Below are 22,156 nucleotides of genomic sequence, written 5' to 3'. Positions count from 1 at the left end.
GGGCCGCCCGGCCCGGGAGGCGCTCACCACGCAGCCTGCCTGTTCGGCCGCCCTCATGGCGGGCCCCCACTGCCGCACCATGGCCTGACAGCCGGGGTCACCCGAGAGCCCGAGAGCCCGCGAGCCGGCGAGCCAGGAGCCCGGCCTGGCCCGGCCCGATTTGGCCGAGCCCGCACCGCGCCACCCACGGCCGGGAGCCGGAGGCGCAGGCTCTGACTCAGGTCTTCCTGGTCGAGCCCGATTGGCCCAGTCCCAACGGGCCCGACCCGATTGGCTGGGCTTGTGCCGAGTCCTGGTTGGCTGCTGAGTCCCACTCTCTCTCCCCGCCCTCCTGGGTTCATCCAACTGTGGGTCGAAGCACCAGTCGCCCAGGCGGAGACCCGAGAGAGTGACAGGAGAGCGGCGTCAGGGGACATGCGGGGAGAAGAGGGCGGGCCCCTTCAAGCCTCGTCTCTTCCGTTTGTTGGGCTGAAGGAACGGGAAAGAAATGATCGCTGACGTGGCTACACTCCCCAGGCCTTGACAGATGCCTGTTAGCCCCTGCCCGGATCTTGGCGACCTTCAGCCTCTGACCCCTGGGATAAGACCGACCAAAGAAATCATCGGCTGATTCAGTATTTTGGAATTTTGGAAGGAAATCCTATAGCAGTCCACTAGGGGTCATGGAGCTCTCACGATTACTCCTAAGACCTTTGGCTGCCCAAACCCCAACAGGACAAACCTCATGGAAACTCGAAATTACCTTTTAAATGGACTATGATGAACAGAAGTCAAAATTTTTAATCATACAGCCCTGTATTTTGCAGTTATGCACATTTCACATAATGGCATTTGTAACCATCCCAGGATTTATCTAGGTCATGAGCCAAACACTTTCTGTAGAAGGCCGTAATGGAAATTGTTCAAGTTTTAGGGGCCAGTCTGTCTCAAATACACAACTCTATTTGTTCCAATAAAACTTTGTAGACACTGAAACCTGAATTTCGTATAATTCGCGTGTTAAAAAATAACATTTTTTCCAACCATTTAAATATGTAAAAACCTTTCTTAGCTTTCATAGGCCATACAAACACAGACAAGCAGGCCAGACTTGGTCCACAAGCCATAGTTTGCCATCTTTAATGTAGGCTAACATAAAACTTCTTTAGTTTTCCAAAGAAGTATCCTTTAGGACACAGCATGAGCAAGTATGTTTGGGGAAAGGGGAAACCACGATACCCCACAAAGTAGTCACCACAAACTAGACATTTTCACAAAGGTCTGATTTATCACTGTACCACTAAACACACATTAATTCTTACTAAGATCACTATAGTATACATTTATGTCAGCATTAACTTACAAATATTAATTGCTAAATTCCATAACCTTTCTGCCTGAATTATGTGAATAAAATTACTGCTGCTTGGTGTAGCCCCAGCACAATATAGGATAATGTTTCTAGTACTCTGTGACACAAACCAGTTTAAGAAAAGGAAATGATTATGCACGGTAGTATTGAGGCAGGACTAAAATTAAGCAGTCTTGCCAAAGCACGCACTAAGTCTTCTTTTGGTTCTGTGACAGAAGATGGCTTGATCACAGCAAATTTCTTAACTGTCCCAACTTCCTAACAATTAAGACTTTCTTTCTCTGTAGAGCCCGGTGATTCTCCCTTAATGATGCTCAAGTTCCAGCATGAACTGTCATGCATCAGGTTTTTCTGTGTTTATGGCAGACCACAGTACAGAGAAATCCCAAGTCACAGCCAGCAACAGCCAAAATGAGACGCCTTGAGTACCAGGCTCTTTGAGCCTTTAATCTTCATGCTCCACTTTGCTTCAAACAAAACAAGCCCATGTACCCACAGAACCCATGACATCCTTTCATAGTAACAGAGACAACAGGACACCTCCAATAATGTATTATGTGGCTGAAAACAACCTGTTACATTTTACTTTCCATTCTATTTGTCTCAGTACTTTAGTTTTTTGCCACTGGGGTTTTCTAAATGAAAGGCTTCCCAAGCACTCCTGCACATTCCTGAACACATTACTAACAGTAAAAAATTTTTTTAAATTTTAAAAAATGAAATGCTTCCTACAATCCCAGTAAATGCACAAGCACAGATTCCTTCCCCTACTTTACTACTTCAATTCACTCTCTCCAACTTTGTGTAAAATGGTAAGTGAAACACAGCTAAAGCAGACCCAGTACTTGCTAGCATGTTTTTATTCTATTTATTTGCAAGCACGTTAATATGAGATTTTGCTCAAGCATCTGCTATCACCATCCTGCTGCAGAGATGACCAACCCTGAGTCCACAGCATGTCCTAAAGGCTCTCCAAATCTATTACCTATAGTGGCCTAGCCCCACATCCCCCGTGGCAAAAAATTCAAGCATCTTGGATCCACCCTAAAAGTTTCTTCCTAGATGCAAGGAAATATTGGTCACCCACTCACCTCCAAGCAAATGACATTGTTCAAACTCAGAGCAAACCAATGCAAAAAAAAAAAACAAGAAGAAAGAAAATAGCAATTTTGTTTTAACTTTTTATTAAAATGCTTAGGATACAGATTGACTTTCTTTTGTAAATGAATGTTTGACTTTTCCTAAAATAGGCCATATATGCACTCTGATAAACCAGAATGAGAAGTCTCAATTTCTGGGAGTTCCTGCACAAGGCTCTGATCCTCTGTGCTTGGAGGTGAACTCCTCACAGCAGCCTCGTTCAGCAATCTCATTATGGGAATGGTGTTGTGGGGCAAAATACAGACTGGTTCTAATTGACTTTTCAATCCCCTCTTTCTCCAGTGGAATAAACCACTTTCACAAAGAGTAGTCCTATATAGAACCCACAGTTTTCTAGCTTGCAACTAAGTGACTACAGACAAATAGGACAAAACAAAAATAAGAAAGAAATCTAACACTGAAGCAATCATACTTCTCATATCTCTGAATAGAGAAGTATGGGTAACCTTTAACCAAAGGAAATAAAAAGCACTAAAGTTAACTACCTAGTTCATTCACTGTTAGCTAGATTTGTTCACTTAAGGCTTTAACCCCTTTCCAAACCAACAATTGTGTCTCAAACCAGCTATGCTTGCTAATAAATGAAACACATGCACTTCCCAGATAAACTTCATTAAGCCTCTGCATTCAATACCTGGCAGTGAAAAGGTCTGCTTTCCCAACAGGTGAAACTGAAGACTAAGAATGAGAAACCCAAGTGAAGAATGATACGTTCTCATCTCCTATCCTTTAATCTTTAATCTTTTACTGCAAGGATGGGTACAGAACAGGTTAAAATCATGGAAATCCAATTTCACACATGGCACTAGGAAAATGGAATGCTATATAAATAATCCTCATCACCCTAGTGGGGGTGCTGGTGCTTTTACACTGACTGTTTACTGACAGTAAGTCGAAGCCACCTCCAAAGGAACAACTCTACTCAAAAGTTTTTGGGCTAGCATTTCCTCCAGCTTATTTCTGGACTGGAAAAGGTTAACTCATACCAAAAAAAGCTAAAAAAACTACAGATGTTAATCTTTACTTTAAACATCACTGAAATAGATAACTGACAAGGAGAAAAGATGTAAGCAAACAACAGAACTCATGAACAGCCCAATGAGGGCAAACTCTGCAAATAGGAATTTTAGAGCCCACTGGCTCATCTTTCCTAGATCCAAAACAAGTGGTGCAATACCAGATTTTTAAGTCTTCAGTTCTTAGAATTAGGAGCCCTTAAACTGTTAACTGTCCTGTACCCTATCAGAAAAAATTTCCCCTAGAATCTGTTCAAAAGTAAATGAGACACACCGGCAGTATGTGACAACATGGGAGATGTTCTGAACTCTTTTATGGGGTGAAAGTCACTTTTTATAACTGAAAATGAAAAAGGAAGGTACTGCAGAAAGAAATTTCACAATAGTAGAAAAGCAAAAACTGGCTGAAATTTCTAACTTTATAAGTAAAAATAACAGTAACCCACTCTGTGAGAGACTTCTCCGCAGCAAGCAATCTGCTACACATTTCCATGATGAGGAGTGACCCTAGCTTACCACAGTGGAAACCTGCCACAACAGCAAGGCCAGGGCTCTGCCCCTTTTTTAGTTGTCTGTGCACAAGGTGATGCCACCTACTCAAGGCAGTTACAGAAGCAGGTGAGCTCAGGGGAGTATCTCTTACTAACCTGCTTACTCAGCAGGAGTAAGTTCACCCAACTGTGCTCTGGCCTCCCAAGTTTAACTGTTCATAATTTTATCAAGTATCTAAATGTCATTCATTAGTTAAAAAAAAAATAGAAAACTCTGGACCAAGTAAATTGTGAACTCAAAAAGTTAGGAGGGATACCAATTACATTAACAACACTTTCTTTAAAAAATAGAATCACTTTCTTTTGAAATCAACCGCAGTGGTGAGACGTGTTTTTCTTTTCAGGTGCCCCATGATGGCACACAGCTTTACCCGGCAAATCCTGCCAGCTTCCAAGTCCCGGGATACTGACCTGCACCAGCACATGGGGCAGCATTACCTCCCAACAGTGTGGCTTCAGAAGAGCACATGTCACCACTGGGCAATGAGAGTTGACAGAGACTCGTGGCTTCTCAACACCAGACATGGCTGGAGAGCTTTCCTTGTTCTATCAGAAAAGTTCATGAGGAAGCTGTGAATAGGATCAGTCCAGAGAAGTAAAACTCTTTTATTTTCACTGTCCAAACATCAGTCAATATACTGGGAGAGCCAGCGGAAACCCTCGCCGTAGCCTTGCCTCTTGAGCACACTGCACATGAATACTTCCATGGGGCGGGCATTCAGCTCCTTCAGGGTCACATTCCCCTAGAAGAGGCAAACCAAGAAAGGCCTGTTAGAATCTCAGTGGTGGAAAAGCTTGAAAGGGTCATCACTACAATCAGTTTCCCCATTCCCTAAAAACAAATCTAAGAAGGTATTAATTACAGAAATGTGGTCAAGGCCATACAAATGACATCCCCAGGACTTCTTGCTTTAAGGCTAGAATAAGTAGCACAATTCTATACCCAGCTCTCTTTCTCTGAAGAGCATTTGCTTTAAACACCCAACATTCACCTGGGAAGTTATGGCAGCAAACCAAGAAAAAGGCCACTGGGACCCAAGAAACCAGCATGCTCTTTGATGGATCTGGGACTGTTTAGAAATAAGGACATTCTCAATAACAGAAGCATGCAAAAATCAAAATAACAGGTGGCACTGAAGAAATTAAGGATTCATGTGACCCTAAGTAACACTTATACAAAAAAAGGGAAACTAAATGAACTGAAGAAATAATTTGGAAAAACAGATAAGAGGCAAGACTAAAGAACTATGTGCAAAAGTCAGAAAGTTATCACAGATTGCAAAACAGATTTTTAAAAATTAAATATGCCGAAACTCCGAGCTGAAAAGACCAGAAGAATCCCTGCTTAACTTTGCCTGACCTAGATTTTCTCTCACACAAGCCTGCTTTTCTATAAGAGTCCTCCTTCCAAATGAAAATGGCATAACCTATTGCTCCGAAAGACTCAAGCTCTATTACTGGTTTTGCACTGCTGTGTAGACCTGAACAAATCACTGTTTCCTCATCAAAACGGGCCCAACAGTTCCACCTCTCTTGGCAAGAAGCACTGGGGATAATCAAGTACTTTTATTTCAATGCCCAGAAAGTGATATAGATGACCACTCTTCATAACTTGAAATCTCCAATCAAAAAAAAATTTATTTCTGGCTAAGAAGGCTTCTTTCAAAAGAGATTTCTCAGACTCAGATTTGAAAGATAATTATAAATTCTTAAAAGAGTAAATTTAGTTTTTCTACCATTTCCTTATTCCTCAAATACCTGAGGAATGAATCCCATTAGAAAACTGTTCAAGAAAATGTCCCTGCCTCCAGTGAAATTACAAAATATTCACTGTAAAACAAATCCTAAGCCTGTTTAAACTTTTGAAAGAAAAGGAGATTCTAGATAGCAAAAGATGTTTAAAAGCCGTGATTGTTCTTTATGTCCCCTGAACATTCTCCTCTTACCTTTCCTGTGGTCTGTCCATAAAGCCCAAATATCTCACGAAGTTTTTCTTCACTGATTGCATCTGTCCTGTCAATTTTGTTACCCAAGATAAGGATTGGCACATTGGATATTGTTTCATCAGTCATTAAAGCCTAAAGACAAGATAAAAAGTCCACCAGACAATGAAAACTTTGACTTACACTAATCTTAAAATAATCTTTTTTTTTTTTCTGAGTTGGAGTCTCACTCTAGCACCCAGGCTGGAGTGCAGTGGCATGCTCCCGGCCACCGCAGCCTCGCCCCACTGGGCTCCGGCGAGCCTTCCGCCTCAGCCTTCCAAGGAGCTGGAATTACAGGCATGCACTACCACATCCAGCTAATTTTTTTGATTTATTGTAGAGACTGAGGTTTCACCAAGTTGCCCCGGGCAGGTCTCAAACCCACAGGCTCAGGCAATCCACTTGCCTCGGCCTCCCAAATGCTGGGATTACAGGCTGAGCCACCGAGCCCGGCCTAAAATAATCTTTTTTTTTCTTTTTTTTTTTTTTGAGTTGGCATCTCACTCTGCCAGCCACTCCCGGCCACCACAGCCTCGACCTGCTGGGCTCTGGCGATCCTTCCGCCTCAGCCTTCCAAGTAGCTGGAACTACAGGCGCGCACTACCACACCCGGCTAATTTTTTGATTTATTGTAGAGATGAGGTCTTGCCAAGTTGCCCAGGAGGGTCTCGAACCGTGGGCTCAGGCAATCCACTCACCTCAGCCTCCCAAGGCACGGGATTACAGGCTGAGCCACCAAGTCCGGCCCTAAAATAATCTTAAAAGGCAATAACTGTAAAATCTGATCATCTTCATGTTTGAGTAATCAAGGGTGCCATCTTGACATTAAGTAACACCCTTAAATTTAGGTTAAAAACCCCCTAACTGCCTCAAAATAAATGCAACTTGAGGCATTTTTTGGTAGAGACAGGGTCTCTTGATATTGCACAGGCTGCTGCTCTCAAACTCCAGGCCTCAGCCTCTCAAAGTGCTGGCATTCCAGGTATGAGCCACCTGGCCTTTTATCAGTCTATTCACAAGGTAGCAGAACTGCCCTATCCTTGATTTTTTTTTTTTTTTTTTTTTTTTTTTGAGTTGGAGTCTCACTGTCGCCCAGACTGGAGTGCAGTGGCCGCTCCCGGCCACCGCAGCCTCGACTGCTGGGCTCCGGCGATCCTTCCGCCTCAGCCTTCCGAGTAGCCGGAATTACAGGCATGCGCTACCACGCCCGGCTGATTTTTTGATTTATGGTAGAGATGAGGTCTCGCTGCCCAGGCGGGTCTCGAACCCGCGGGCTCAGGCAATCCACTCACCTCAGCCTCCCAAAGGCGCGGGATTACAGGCTGAGCCACCGAGCCCGGCTTATCCTTGATTTTTAAGGTAATCTGCTCCATTACAAACTATCTCAGATATCCTTCCACACAGTCCTAGAGGAATGAATGCTCTGGCTACAGAGCCTCAAAGATGACTACAGAAATGTGTGCAAAGAACCATCTCAGGCACTAAGAGGGATATAAAAGGAAGGATAAGACACATCTCTGTCCCCAAGAAATCCTCACTCTATGTTCATATTTATGTTAGCAAAGTTAGGTAAAAATACAACACAGTAGATGAATGAGTGGGAACACAACGAATGGGAACAGACTATTAAGACTAAATCAAGGGAAATAAAATGGCAATTCTGAGCTTAAGAAAAGTCTTAGAAAAGATCTGTACTCTAAGCCAGGCTCTAAAGGAAGGGTAGGGTTTGGATAGGTGGAAAGGAAAAGGGAAAACATAAACAATGGCTTTGTAGGAGGATAAGAATTCAGGAAGCCACAAAAAGCACCACCTGGCCAGATTAAAGCATTTATATTGACATGCAGCAACAGAGTAAATGGGATGGGAAGGGATAACATCATGTGCCAGTGTGGAGTTAGCTGCATTTGATTCTAAAGACCACAAATCCAGAAGTTAGTGAACAAAATCTGTGTTTTCAGTAGAATTCATAAGCAGTATCTATCTGTGGTGCTCATGTAAGAGATGACGATCCTGCCCAAGGTAGAGTATTTAAAGAACAGTGCAGAAGGCATTTTGAAGATAGAAAAGTTCAATGTCTAAATGATAAAATAGACAAAAGAGTCAAAGCTGCCACAGATTTCAAGCCTGGGGCATCTAGTTCTCACCAACAGGAAAGCTAGGAAGGAAAGCAAAATTGAAGGGATAAAGGGGAACGTGCTTTGATCATCTTGAATTCTAGGAAATGTCAGCTAAAATCAGAGTAAGAATGTCATTCATTCATTAAGCAATGTGACTGATGCTTCGCTAGGTGAAGGGGTTTCACAAATAAATAAAACACGGTCCCTACCATGTTAGTTCATAATTTGGTGGGAGAGACCTATAAAAAAAAATCAGTAGGTAACAGACATTGATAAGGTGGGAGTCCAACTTAGGCTGAGAAGTCAGGGAAGGCTTTATAGAAGTGGCTTAAGACCCCTTAAAGGACATTTTAACATTTACTGGCAAAATGGTGGGGGGGGATACAGGTGAAAAGGTCAGGCAGGAATAACTACTTGTGCATATTCAAGGAAGGACAAGTTGTCCTCTATGTTTGGAATATAGTCAAAGTAAACTAAAAAGAAAGGAAGCTGGGCAGCCCCTTCAGGTCTTCTCCCACTGTGGGAGCTTTTCTGTCCTCTTAATAAATACTGCTTTCAAAAAAAGAAGAAAAAAAAGGAAGCTATAATAAACAGAGGGGGAGGATCATGAAAAATCTTATGTGCTATGCAAAGACTGGTAGATAAAATCCTGAAAGTGATAGAGAACTATCAAAGGATATTAAACAGGGCAATGACAAGTCTGAGAAAGTTCCTTCTAGCATTAATGACACTGCATGTCATGGTGGAATCAAATTGCTGAATGTCCAGGTAGCTAATAGGGACAGATGAATAGTTTCATTCGACAAAAACAATCAGGAGGTGAAGTTGTCTAGTAAACAGCATTTCGTATGAGGCTGGAGAACAGAAGTGGTCTAGAGGAGGGAAATCTACTTGAGTCACTGACATATAGGTGCCAGATGAAGGAATGGGAGTAGATGAGAACAGCCTGGGAGAAATTATAGACCGTGGGAAATACCAACATTTAAGGGCTAAGCAGAGGAACAAGCACTTGTGAAAGAGACTCAGAGGTAATAGCCAAAGAGATACCACCAAAATCAAGAGTGTTTAAATGGAGTTTAAAGAAAGAGAATGGCCAGTGCCAAGAGCTCAAGTAAGGTAAGGACTGTCAGGCAGGCAATCCTACATGAGACCAGAGCAATAGATGTAAGAAACATACTTACAAATAAATCTGAGATAGGTTCAAATTGCCAGGAACAAAATGCAGGGAGACAGTTACAAATCAAAGAGAAAGAAGAGATACAGGGTGGAGGAATAGGGATAACAAAGGCAATATTATAGAAACCATCAAGCCCAGAAAATGCAATGCTGACAAAAGAGAAAACCTGAAGTGAGTCCTTGATAGTATCAAAGGATGCATGCAACCAAAACTAAAGATTGAGAACAGACTGGGAAGGTCTGGCAAGTCAGTTAGCAGGAGGGTGGGTAGGCACAACTTGAGAACACAGATTCAAAGTATAGAGAACTCCATAACTCCTTTAGGTTTTCACTATGCCAACACTAGTTTTAAAGAGTGACTACACAAGATACGTGCTGGAACAACAGGCATAAATGGGGAGTGTCCAGAGCAACCTGGGCCATATAGCCACTCAGGCGAACTCAGTCAAGATGAGTTTCCTCAGGACAGTGAAAAGCACTGGCTTAGATTTTAAAACATTTTCTTGCTGCAACTAGGTCTTTTCATCAAATATTAACTGTAATAATTAGGTACTGGAACTACTGAACTGTATTCCTTACATAAATAAAGACCAAAAAAGGAAAAATATATATATAAACATACATTAAGCTCAACTTTGGATTCCATGAGGCGAGAATGATCTGCACAGTCCACCAGAAAGACAATCCCATTAATTGCTGGGAGATAATTTTTCCAAACCCGACGTGCTAAAAGACAAAGTTTATACATAGTTTCATCAATTAAAAATACATATATATTTATAAAATTATTAATAGTTTACAGAATGGACATATCTTGACCAGGTTCCAGTAAGATTACACTCCCTTTGGATTTTCCAAGTCCTGGCTGGTAACAAGTCAGAACAGAGGATGCAAACTGATGGTCCAGAAGCCGAACCTGATTTTTGTAAATTTGAAAATCAGAGTTTCTGTCTTCCTTGAGAAACTGAAACATCTGGCAATCCCATGCCTAATTACCTACTTGCCAATAATCAGCTGGAACTGAATGGTGGTTGACCCTTTAGATGATATCTGAGCTCTTCAGTTTGCCAGAATTTTCACCACTCCCTACTGTCTTACACCCAACTTTACTCACTTAAATGACGTGCCTCACTCTGGGAGCCAATTCTGGTTTGCAACCTCTGAATTTAAAACATCAGGATACAAATTACTTGTCTGTATAGCTTTAGCCCCCACATAGTTAGTTCCCAGCCAACACATGTGCAGATAAGCTGACACACTCATCCATTCAACCCTTAGAAAGACTGGGTCTGACAGGTGGTTGAAGCACCCAGGCCAGTTACCTCGGCCTCCCATATTTAACTCAGCATGCCTTATAAATAAATGTTACTTTCTTTGGTTTTTGACATGAAATGATAATGGTTGAGGAACAGTGCCTTAATTATACTATAATCTCTAAGCCATTGATTTTAGTCCTTGCAACGGAAAAAAAAGGAAGCCTCTTTACATCCATTAATAATGGTTACCTCTTAAGAGTGGGACTGGGAAGGAAAGGTCAGGGAAACTTTCAATTTTGCTTTTTATATGTCTATGCTGATTTTGCCACATTAAACCTGTACTGCTTTTATAAGTTAAAAATTTAAAGTTATAGAGATAAAAAAGAAAACCTCCAGATGTACAGTATTTTAGTAACTTCTATAAAATGCTACCTAGGTTACTATGTAAAAGTGTTTCTGTTCAATAATTTTCCTCAGTTAATTAAACAAAACAAAACTAAACACATCAACACATTTCCCTTCTTTCTTTAACAAAACCAGGAAGCTAAATTCATCACACTATATAATCTAAAAATTCTCAGTTCAGGTATCTAAAACCATCTGGTGTCTATTCCGTCTGCATTCTCCAGATGGTCTTGGTTCAGTCTTATCTTGCTCGGAATTTTAATTTGTAAGCAGTTACAAATCCTTTTGTGGAAGAAATAGAAAACATTCTATATATCCATACCTACCAAAATAAAAATAATGCTACAATTTATGATCCCTCCATCAAAACACACCACCTGTTAATGTTTTGGTATGTTTTCTTCCAATCTTGTTCCTTTACAGGTATTTAATGTGATTATAATCGTACAACATATATATAATTAACGCAGCCACTGACTATAAAATTAGGCTAAGCAATTAGAAATGACCAATATTCTATTTAAATATATATATAGTGTTTTGTTTTGAGTGGGAGTCTCACTCTGCCACCCAGGCTGGAGTGCAGTGGCATGCTCATGGCCACCACAGCCTCAACCTGCTTGGTTCAGGTGAGCTTTCTGCCTACCAAGCAGCTGGGATTACAGGTGTGCACCATTACACCCAGCTAATTTTTTTATTTATTGTAGAGATGAGGTCTTGCCAAGTTGCCCAGGTTGGTCTCGAACCCATGGGCTCAGGCAATGCTCTCAGCCTCCCAAAGTGCTGGGTTTATAGGCTTGAGCCACCACACTCTGCCAACTATATAGTTTTTATAAACTATATTAGTTTCAATCTAATATACTTCCCAAAGGAGACCTTTCAACTTAATAATAAATGAGTAAATTTGACAGAATCTCAATAGTTTATTTTCCCTACCTTCCCAAAATAGTCCCACATCTTAAACGTTTTGCTCTTATTCAGAGTCTTGCCCAAAGTAAATGTGAGTGTTTATCAGATAAAGATGCCCATTTGGTTTGTCTCTAAAACACATGAGACACATTACTAACAGAAATCTGGAAACCAACCACACATAGCCGGAGGCAAAAACTACTTATGCGGAAAGCAAAGGAGTAAAAGAAAATGTTCCACCAACTGTCCCAAATAGGTATTCAAAATATCAACTTAGATCAGAGTGATCACATGTAGTTACTGTGTTATTTTTGCAAATTTTGAAAAGTATGAAATTACTTACAAATAATAAGTTAATTTCCTACATAAACTCCACTGAATAAAGAATACAAAAGAGTCTTGTTAACTAAATATAATACATGATACTGTACTAGACCTGTTCAAGAAGAAAAAAGACTATAAAAGACATTATTGGGACAACTGACAAAAGGAACATACAGTATGAAGTAAAAAGAAAATTTTCTGGATTTGATAACTATTAGGATTATATATTTAAGGGAATATCTTTGTTCACAGAAAATAGGTACTAAAGTACTAAGCAGTACAAGGGCATGATATACTCACAGGTGGTTCAGAAAAAATAAAATTAGTATATATTATAGAGAAAAGGGGATACTATAGGCAAAAGGTATAGGTGAGTGGACTTCTAGTGTCTTCTTTATGCAACTTTGGACTAGTTTGAAATTACTTAAAAATAATAAGTGAATAAAACAACTTTATTGAATAAGATCGTAATCCAAGTTACTTGAAAGGTAAAAATGACACAAGGCTTTAAAAAAGGAGGGGGGACTCAAAATGAACCATAAGTCAATACCATGCTTCCACTGAGTCATCTCTTACCTTGTTCGTGCCCACCAAGATCGAAAGTTGTAAAAGTCATTCCAGCAATTGTCAGCTCTTCTGATGCTGAAAAATTATTTAAAAAAAAAAAGGAAAGAAGTAAACTTCTCAATCCAGCAAGGTCCAACTATTAGTACTGTAAGCCAGTATCAATTCAAATATTAGTAAAGCTTTCACATCTTATAAAGAAAGGAATACAAAAAGCTGGACATGGTAGCACAAACCTGCTACTCAGGAAGCTGACATGGGAGGACTGCCTGAGCTCAGGAGTTTGAGACCAGCATGGGCAACGTAGCAAGGATATAAAGTGAAAATGTTTTTAAACTATTCTACAAGCCTGAAGTTTTTCTTCAAGGTGTTTTCTGCTCTTAAAAGTAGGTACTGGAGATGTGCTCAATTACAGGACCAGTGACAAAAGATGGCAACAAAGTTCCAGAGGTTTAGGTCTACGAATATCTGACCTGAGTGTGTCCTGCAGGGGACTTTTTCAAGTGTGCTGGCTTTTGAGACCTCAGTTAATAAAAGAATTACATCAACTGGGGATTCATCCTTCCCACCTGACACTGACTTTGAAAGATCAAAAGGTTGCTTGGTTATTTTCAAACCTACTCGGATGTAGTGTTGGAACATGCTGGCCCAATCTGTCATCTTTGAGCATGTGAAGAAGAGTGGTTTTGCCTGCGTTATCCAAACCCAAGAATACAAGTTTTCCAGATTTCTTGTACAGTCCTAAAAGAGAAAAAAATTGTTAACATATTTGCTCTCTAAACACCAAAGGCTGCTTGTATTTAAATTATTGAAAGAAATGCACAAAGTTTGAAACTATATTTCGGGGAAATGGCTTTACCTAGGAACTGGAGCACACTGCTGAAGCCATTGTAGATCCACTCAAAGATGAAAGACATTATTAACGCTTACTGCCTGTAAAAAACATGAAAGTAGCAAATATTAGCCTTTTAAATGACAGGACAGTTCTGGAGAAGTTAACTTTTATTCCCTGATCCTGATGCACATGTACAGTCCCATATTTTTGGGCATAAGAAAGCAAAGACGATCCTTCCCTCTTAAGACTTACAGATTTTGTGACCAGGAAGGAAGCCTCTAGAATTCTCATATCTGCACAAATGTCTAATACTTTTCAACGTAGGATACCCAGAGAATTAGTGAAGAATTGAAGATATATAGGCATATCTCATTTTATTACACTTTGCAGATATTGTCTTGTCTTGTTTTACATATTGAAGGTTTGTGGCAACCCTGCAGTGAATAAATCTTTTCAGTGTCATTTTCCAATAATACATGTTCACTTTATGTCTCTGTGTCACATTTTGGTAATTTTCACAATATCTGAAACTTTCTCAATACTCTTATATGAGGGGAGACGCAGAAAAACCTGAAATTTATTTTAAAATTGTGTATTTATTCTTACTTGTTTAAACTTCAGTCACCTTCAAAGTACTCTCCATTTGATGCAATACACCTACTGAGACACTTTTCCACTGCTCACAACAGTTTTTTGAACTTGTCAATTTTGATACCTTTTAGTGCCTCTGTCATTTTTTTGTTTCACCTCTCAAAATGCTTCCCTTTGAGAACTTTTTTAATCCAGGAAAACAAAAAAGTTGCTGGGACAAGATTGGGTGGGGCACAAAGGTCATGCCGTTTTGGGTCAAAAACTGCTGAACACTCAGCACAGTGTGGGCAGTGGCGTTCATAAATCACCATCATGAAAGGGGCAAACACACTGAAAGAATCTCCAAAAAAAATTCACTGAAGCCAAACGCAGCCTCTCACAACAACACTAGCTGGTACACTGATGCTGATGGGTTCCTAGAACACTTTTCCAGAGGAGGACGCCTGTACTACAAAGGGGCCCACCCACCAAAAGATAATTCTGGTTTTGGGGAATATCCCTGGTATGTGTCATGGTGATCTGTGATCAGGGATCTTTGATGTTACTATTATAATTGTTTTGGTGTGCCCTGAACCTTGCGCATAGAAGACTGCAAATTTAATTGACCGACCTTTCCCATCTCTTCCTCTCCTGGGTCTCCCTATTCCCTGAGACACAACAATACCGAAATTAGGCCAATTAATAACTTTAAAATGGCCTCTAAGTGGTCAAGTGAAAGAAGAGATGCATGTCTTTCATTTGAAATCAAAAGCAAGAAATGATTCCGTTTAGTGAGGAAGGCACACTGAAAGCCAAGACAGGCTGAAAGCCAGGCGTCATGTACCAAACAGTCAAACTATAAATGCAAAGGAAAAGTTACTGAAGGAAATTAAAACTGCTATTCCAGTAAACATATGAATGATAAGAAAGTGAAACATTACTGCTAATATGGAGAAAATATGACAGGTCTGGTTAGAAGATCAAAATAGCCACAACATTCCTTTAAGCCAAAACCTAATCCAGAGCAAGGCCCTAACGCTCTTCAATTAAATGAATGTTGAGAGAGGAGAAAAAGCTGCAGGAGAAAAGTCTGAAGCTAGCAGAGGATGGTTCATAAGATTTAAGGAAAGAAGCCATTTCCATACCATAAAAGTGCAAGGTAAAAAGGCAAGTGCTGATGTAGAAGCTGCAGCAAGTTATCCAGAAAATCTAGATAAGATCATTAATGAAAGTGACTACACTAAACAACAGATTTTCAATGTAGACAAAACAGCCTTCTATTAGAAGATGTCATCTAGGACTTTCACAGCTAAAGAGAAGTAAATGTCTGACTTCACAGTATTGTTTTGTTTTTTGAGTTGGGGGTCTTACTCTCTTGCCCAGACCAGAGTGCAGTGGAACGATCATAGCTCACAGCAGCCTTGACTTCCTGGCTCAGGCACTTCTTCTTCCTCAGCCTCTGGAGAAACCAGGACTATAGGCATGTACCACCACATCCAGGCAATTTTAAAAATTTTTTTGTAGAGACAAGTAGCTGGGACTACAGGGACACTATCACAACCAGCTAATTTTTTGATTTTTTTGTAGAGACAAGGTCTCACTCTGTTGCCCACGCTGGTCTCAAACTCCTGGGCTCAAGCAATCCTCTCATCTTGGCCTCCCAAAGTGCTGAGATTACAAGCATGAGCCACTGCACCTGGCCTCTGGCTTCAAAGTTTCAAAGGACAAGCTGACTTCTCTTTTTAGGGGGGCTAATGGTGACTTCAAGTTGAAGCCAATATCCATTTACTATTCCAAAAATCCTAAAACCCTTAAGAATTATTCTAAGTCTAATCAGCCTATAGCACATCAGTCTACAGCATGGTTTACTAAACATTTTAAACCCACTGTTGAGACCTATTGCTCAGGAAAAAAGATCCCTTCCAAAATATTACTGTTAACTGACAATGCACCTGGTCACCCTGGAGCTCTGGTGGAGATATATAAGGAGATCAATGGTGTTTTCATGCCTGCTAACAATACCTATACTGCAGCCCATGGATAAAGGAGTAACTTCAACTTTTATTTAAATAAGTAGATTTAATTAGGATGTAGCTGCCATACCTAGTGAATACTCTGATGGATCTGGTCAAAGTAAACTGAAAATCTTCTGGAAAGAATTCACCCTACTAGATGCCATTAAGAACATTCATGATTCACGGGAGGAGGCCAAAATATCAACATTAACAGGAGTTTTGTGCCAGTACTTTGGAAAATCAAGAAGGGAGGATTGCTTGAGGCCAGAAGTTCAAAACCAGCCTGGGCAACACAGCAAGACCCCAACTCTAAAAAAAAAAAAAAAAATTAGCCAGGCTCAGTGGCTCAGCCTGTAATCCCGCGCCTTTGGGAGACTGAGGTGAGTGAATTGCCTGAACCTGCGGGTTCAAGACCCACCTGGGCAACTTGGTGAGACCTCATCTCTACAATAAATCAAAAAAATTAGCTGGGCGTGGTAGTGCGTGCTCGTAGTTCCAGTTACTTGGAAGGTTGAGACGGAAGGATCGCCGGAGCCCAGCAGGTCGAGGCTGCGGTGGCCGGGACCGGCCACTGCACTCCAGTCTGGGTGACAGAGTGAAACTCCAACTCAAAAAAAAAAAAAATAGTTGTAATTAAATAATTTTTTTAAAAATTAACACATTAGCCAGGTGTGGTGGCACATGCTTGTAGTTCAGCTTCTCAAGAGGCTGAAGCGGGAGGATCCCTTAAGCCCGGGAGTTTGAGGCTACAGTGAGCTATGACTGTATCATTGCTTGCACTCACTCCAACTTAGGTGACAGAGTGAGACCCTGCCTCTAAACAAAATAAAACAATAACAAAAAACAGGCATTTGGAAGAATCTGCTCATGGATGACTTTGAGGGGTTCAGACTTCAGTGGAGGAAGAAACTGTAATGGTAGAAACAGCAAGAAAATTAGAATTAGAAGTGGAGCCTGAAGATGTGACTGAATTACTATAATCTCATGATCAAACTTTAATGGATGAAGAGTTGCTTCTTAGAGAAGAGAGAGAAACTGGTTTCTTGAGGTGGCATCTATTCTGGTGAAGATTCTTTGAGCACTGTTGAAATGGCAACAACGCATTTAGAATACTGCACAAATTTACTTGATAAAGGAGCAGCAGGGTTTGAAAGGACTACTCTGGGTAAAATGCTATCAGACAGCAACACAAACTACAGAGAAATGTTTTGTGAAAAGGGGAGCCAATCAATGCAGCAAACTTCATTGTTGTCTTATTTTAAGAAATTGCCAGAGTTAACCAACCCTCAGCAACCACCAACCTAATCAGTTAGCAACCACCAACACAGAGGCAGGACCCTCCACCAGCAAAAAGATGACTTTCTGAAGGCTCAGATGATTATTAGAAATTTTTTAGCATGAAGTATTTTGTTTTTTGGAGTGGTCTCACTCTGTCACCCAGGCTGGAGTGCAGTGCAGTGGCACACTCATGGCCATCACAGCCTCGAACCGCTGGGTTCAGGTGATCCCTCTGCCTCAGTCTTCCAAGTAGCTGGAACTACAGGTGTACACTTACCATGCCCGGTTAATTTTTTGATTGATTGTAGAAACAAGGTCTTGCCAAGTTGCCCAGGATGGTCTCGAACCCCTGGACTCACACAATCCTCTCACCTCCGCCTCCCAAAATGTTGGAATTACAGGCATGAGCCACCACACCCAGCTAAAGTATTTTTTAAATTAAGGTATGTACATGTTTTTCAAGATAATGCTTTTGTACACCTAACAGACCACAGTATAAAGTAAACATAACTTTTTATGTGCACTGGGAAACCAAAATATTCGTGTGACTCACTTTATTATGGTATTTACTTTATTGTGGTAGTCTGGAACTGAACTCACAATATCTCCGAGGTATGCCTGTACTTTCTTTTACTGTGTGACTCATTCCTCCAGGCAGCAGCTCACTCACACTCCCTACAGATACACCACTGCTGTCCACCAGTCAGCAACACCTCTAGAAAATCAGTCTCATCAATCATGTGGATCAGTTTCATCAATAATCTGGACCAAAATGCTGTATAGATGCTCTCGGTAGAAAATGAAAACGAAAAGCATATTGACCTGAATGGAAAGCATATTAACCTATCTTTATAAACAGCTCTAAAACCAAAGTCATCCAAAATCCTACTGGCTGGCACAATTTGCCCTGCTCCATTTACCAGTGCTGTTTTTTCTTAAACAATATTTATTTTACCCCTTTGGCAGATATGTATCTCAACTTATAAAAAGAGATAACACTATCTTAGAGAACCATGCAGGGATAAGAAGAGAATCATTTCATTATGCAAATAATCAAACCCAACATACTTTACAAATATGAATTTTCTTAAAAGGACTTGATCAGAATATAGCAATAGTTTCCTAAGTAAGTGCATATCTTAATTAGTACTGAAATTAATATGACTTTTTGTTTTGTTCCCCACAGGACTAGATAAAACAAATAATGATAAGCAAAAGGAACTCTGAGTGATGCTAAGAGGGGAGGATAAAGATTTCAGTGGGTCTTCAGGTTTCCTAGCATTTCCTAGTCACACTGAATTTTTGCCTCAACAGCTCAGATACAGTACAGGAAAAAGGAAGATCCCCGCTTTTACTTCTCAGCGTCAGCAGGAACATTTAGATACAAGACATTGTACTAGATGGGTTCAAATGCAATCAAACAAAACTTTCAAGAACAGGAACCAGTAAAAGGGCCACCCACAAAAATCCCCCTGTATTCATTCAAAGAATGCTAGAATGAAGAGTAAACTGAAAAACAGAGACAGGTTTTACTTTTTTTATCCAATTAATAATTGATTTCATTAGGCCCATGGCCTGACCTATACATTTTATGACCCACTTAAGGCTTACTTTTCATGGCTCTTGCCATACAGAACCAAATAAAGCTTGGAACTTTGGGTGGAAGTACATACGAAGCTTTTATGAAAAGATACTGATGTTTTTTGGTTTGTTTTTGGTTTTTGCCCTGAAAGTGGCATTTAAATATATTTTGTCAGAAAGACAGGTGGCATTCAACACATTAAATAATAGTTTTGCCTGGAAACTTAGGTTGCACTTTAAGAAGTCCAATAACGTAAACACATTTATAAGGCTCCTGTGCTTACATTCCCATTTGTTGTAAATACATAAAAGAACAATGTGCCTTTCCTCTGCAACTCCCCCAAACCAGACATCCTTTCCTACTTTTCTCAATCTACCACTTGAAGAAGCACAGCTTACCTTTCGAGAGCACCTATTATTAGGGTCACTTTCACTTTGATCACTCCTTTACAACCCAACACTTCTATACACGTGTACTACACTGGTTTGCAGTCAATACTTTATAGACTCTTTTTAAAATTTTACATCACTTTAGAAGCACACCCAACCAGATTAATTCTGCAAAAGTGAGAGGGAAAAATCTCACACTTTAAATAATTTTCATGGCAATTGAACTACTTTAATTTATCAATTTATTTTCCCTTAACACCTCTACTTTAAAAGTCCTTTAATTCTTCCCTCCAGTCGGGCTTGGTGGCTCAGCCTGTAATCCCGCGCTTTGGGAGCCCTTTGGATCGAGACCCCCCTGGGCAACTTGGCGAGACCTCATCTCTACAATAAATCAAAAAATTAGACGGGCGTGGTAGCGCGCGCCTGTAGTTCCGGCTACTTGGAAGGCTGAGACGGAAGGATCGCCGGAGCCCAGCAGGTTGAGGCTGCGGTGGCCGGGAGGGGCCACTGCACTCCAGTCTGGGCGACAGAGTGAAAACAAAAAAAAAATTCTTCCCTCCAAAGTGATCTATGGAGAGTGACTGAAGAAATTCTTCAAGTGAGGTTAAAAATAGCAAAAATCCTTACTAGTCCCAAAGAATTGGGTTGTATTGCTACCCAAAATTAAAAAGATGGCTTTGATAGTTCCTCTCTCCTTGAGATCTTAGGATCTGTACTAACTCATCAGTAATTTTACAATTTATACAGTACCTGCACATCCTCACACCAATTCTACCAAGCAGGCATCACTGGCCTCATTTAATAAGATGAAGAGCCGATACTCCTAGGTTTGCTGACTTGTCCAAGACTGCTCAGCTGAAAAAGTAACAGTGCCAGGACTCAAATCCTCATCTTTTAACACCAAAGCCTAAGCTCTTTCTGTTAGTAGCATATAAAATACAAATACAAATCACAAAATTGCTGGGGCGGGATGACCACAAAATTTCCTGCAAGTTTCGTTACTCTAAAATTCAAGGCTCTAAACTATCAACAAAACACTGTTAATATAAAAACATAAAAACTTGCAAATTTCAGGACTAACTGATTCAAACAAACAAAAGAAAGAGCACCAATCTGACCATTAGCCAGTTAAAACATCAGTTTTTATACACACTGAGAGCAACTATAAGACACCAGGCCAGACAGATCGGGGGTAGCAGGCAGCTGGCTTTTGTCAACCCCATAGCAAATCTCCCTAAGCCCCTGCCACACCTGAAGCAGATAGAATCAGGATAAAGATGAAAAAACATGAGAATAGGAGAACACTAACAGACAATTTAGTGCCGACCCTCACCCATGTGCTGTTAACACCTCGACTAGGATCGTGAAGAAAACACGAATCTGTCAAACTGCACTTGAGGCAATTTTTCCACGAAAAGATGAGACAGAGGGAAAGAAAGAGGTAGGAGAAAGCATGGGGCTCGACCCAGGACAGACATCCGATGAGAACCGAGAACTGATGTGGAGGGGAGCCTTGGACTAGGAGTCTGCGGACCAGGTTCACGCGCTCACACCTGCTAACTGTGGGGCCTCTCGAGTCTCAGCCCCTGAGTCTGTAAAATAGGGATAATAAAGGGCTTCCCATGCCTCACCCAGACTGTGGGGCTCATCCGAGACAGAGGGCATGAAGGCGTTTCAGAAACCGAGCGCACAGTACCAACAAGGAAATTGTCACCCAGCCCAGCTGCTCCAAGACTCCGAGCGGAAAGCAGGTGGACCCAGACCCCAGAAGCCAGCCAGACACGAAGCAGACCCGGCCGAGTCGGCCCGTCCCCGCCCAGAACCAGCCCCGCGGCCCCACAGAATCGCCTGCGTGTCACTCCCCCCCCCAGCTCCGCCGCGGCCGGCCTCCGCCCGGACCTCCCAGCCGACCTCTCACAGCCCCTCAGACCCCAGCTCCCTTCTCCGACACGAGCCTCGACTCACGGCCTGAGGGGTTCCTCCGGCGGCGGCTGGCGGCTTGGACCCTCCTTTAGAGAACACAAACCAGCAACACCCGGGACCGCCAGCTACTCGCCGGATGTACGTCACGCCCCTCCCCCGGGACTTCCGGGCGCGTGCTTGTCCCCGCCCCTTGGTCAACGTCACGCCGCTCTGCTTTGGTACCTTCCTACCCGCGACTCGGTCCGCGGAGGGGCGGGCGTAAGACGTGACGTGACGTGCTCGGGGGCGGGCCCCGACTTGGCTCCGCCTGCTCGCGCACGGCTTGCTGGCCGCGCGAGACGTGGCAATACCGAGACCCGGCCGGCGCGCGGGGTGGGTGCTGGAGTCTTGACAACCTTGGGTGCTCGGGATTGCGTCTTCCAATCCCTCTGAGTTCCCAGGGGCACCGGGCAAATCAGAAGTGGCGACCGACGGTTAGGTAGGTCCTGGGAAAGAAGATTTGATCTTGGAACCCTCGGCCTAAGGTGCATCCCACCAAGTTTTTGCTTTAAGCCACATTTTCCCTGTCCTGGGGTAGCCTGTGTTTTAGAAGAACTCCTATTAGTCATTGCGCACGTATGCCAGGCAGTGCACTGGGTATTTTGCATGCTTCGTCTCATGTAACCCTAGTTACAACCCTGTAAAGCAGATACTGTTACTATCCCCATCTACAGATGAGAGAACTGAAGTTCAGAATAATCTAGTAACCA

At 41.7% G+C, this 22,156-nt stretch overlaps 2 protein-coding genes across 5 annotated transcripts in view; both read right to left on the bottom strand.

Moving 5' to 3' along the window:
- Positions 1-416, bottom strand: part of TYSND1 (trypsin domain containing 1) — an 8,692-nt gene extending 8,276 nt beyond the window's left edge. Inside the window, exon 1 of the mRNA XM_008048538.1 lies at positions 71-416. Coding sequence (XP_008046729.1) covers positions 71-416 — 346 coding nt within the window. The remainder of the gene's footprint in view (positions 1-70) is intronic.
- Positions 417-2,518: 2,102 nt separating this feature from the next.
- Positions 2,519-21,558, bottom strand: SAR1A (secretion associated Ras related GTPase 1A). 4 transcript variants are annotated; one of them, XM_021707528.1, is made up of 7 exons: positions 21,446-21,558; positions 13,675-13,744; positions 13,437-13,556; positions 12,828-12,893; positions 9,980-10,083; positions 6,026-6,157; positions 2,519-4,822 (listed from the first exon to the last, which is right to left on the bottom strand). In XM_021707528.1, the coding sequence occupies exons 2-7, from the start codon at positions 13,730-13,732 to the stop codon at positions 4,706-4,708; spliced, it is 597 nt and encodes a 198-aa protein (XP_021563203.1). In that variant the 5' UTR covers positions 13,733-13,744; positions 21,446-21,558; the 3' UTR covers positions 2,519-4,705. The 4 variants fall into 4 exon arrangements, with proteins under 4 accessions (XP_021563203.1, XP_008046690.1, XP_021563198.1 ...); XM_008048499.1 differs by having other exon boundaries at positions 13,675-13,748; positions 21,450-21,558; XM_021707523.1 differs by having other exon boundaries at positions 21,450-21,558.
- Between the last annotated feature and the right edge of the window lie 598 nt (positions 21,559-22,156).

This window comes from Carlito syrichta, unplaced genomic scaffold (genome assembly GCF_000164805.1).
Source record: "Carlito syrichta isolate Samal-C Ts95f unplaced genomic scaffold, Tarsius_syrichta-2.0.1 Scaffold47093, whole genome shotgun sequence".
NCBI classification, from domain to species: domain Eukaryota; kingdom Metazoa; phylum Chordata; class Mammalia; order Primates; family Tarsiidae; genus Carlito; species Carlito syrichta.
Note: the sequence above shows the minus strand (reverse complement) of the source record. Positions and strands in the feature narration are given on the sequence as shown.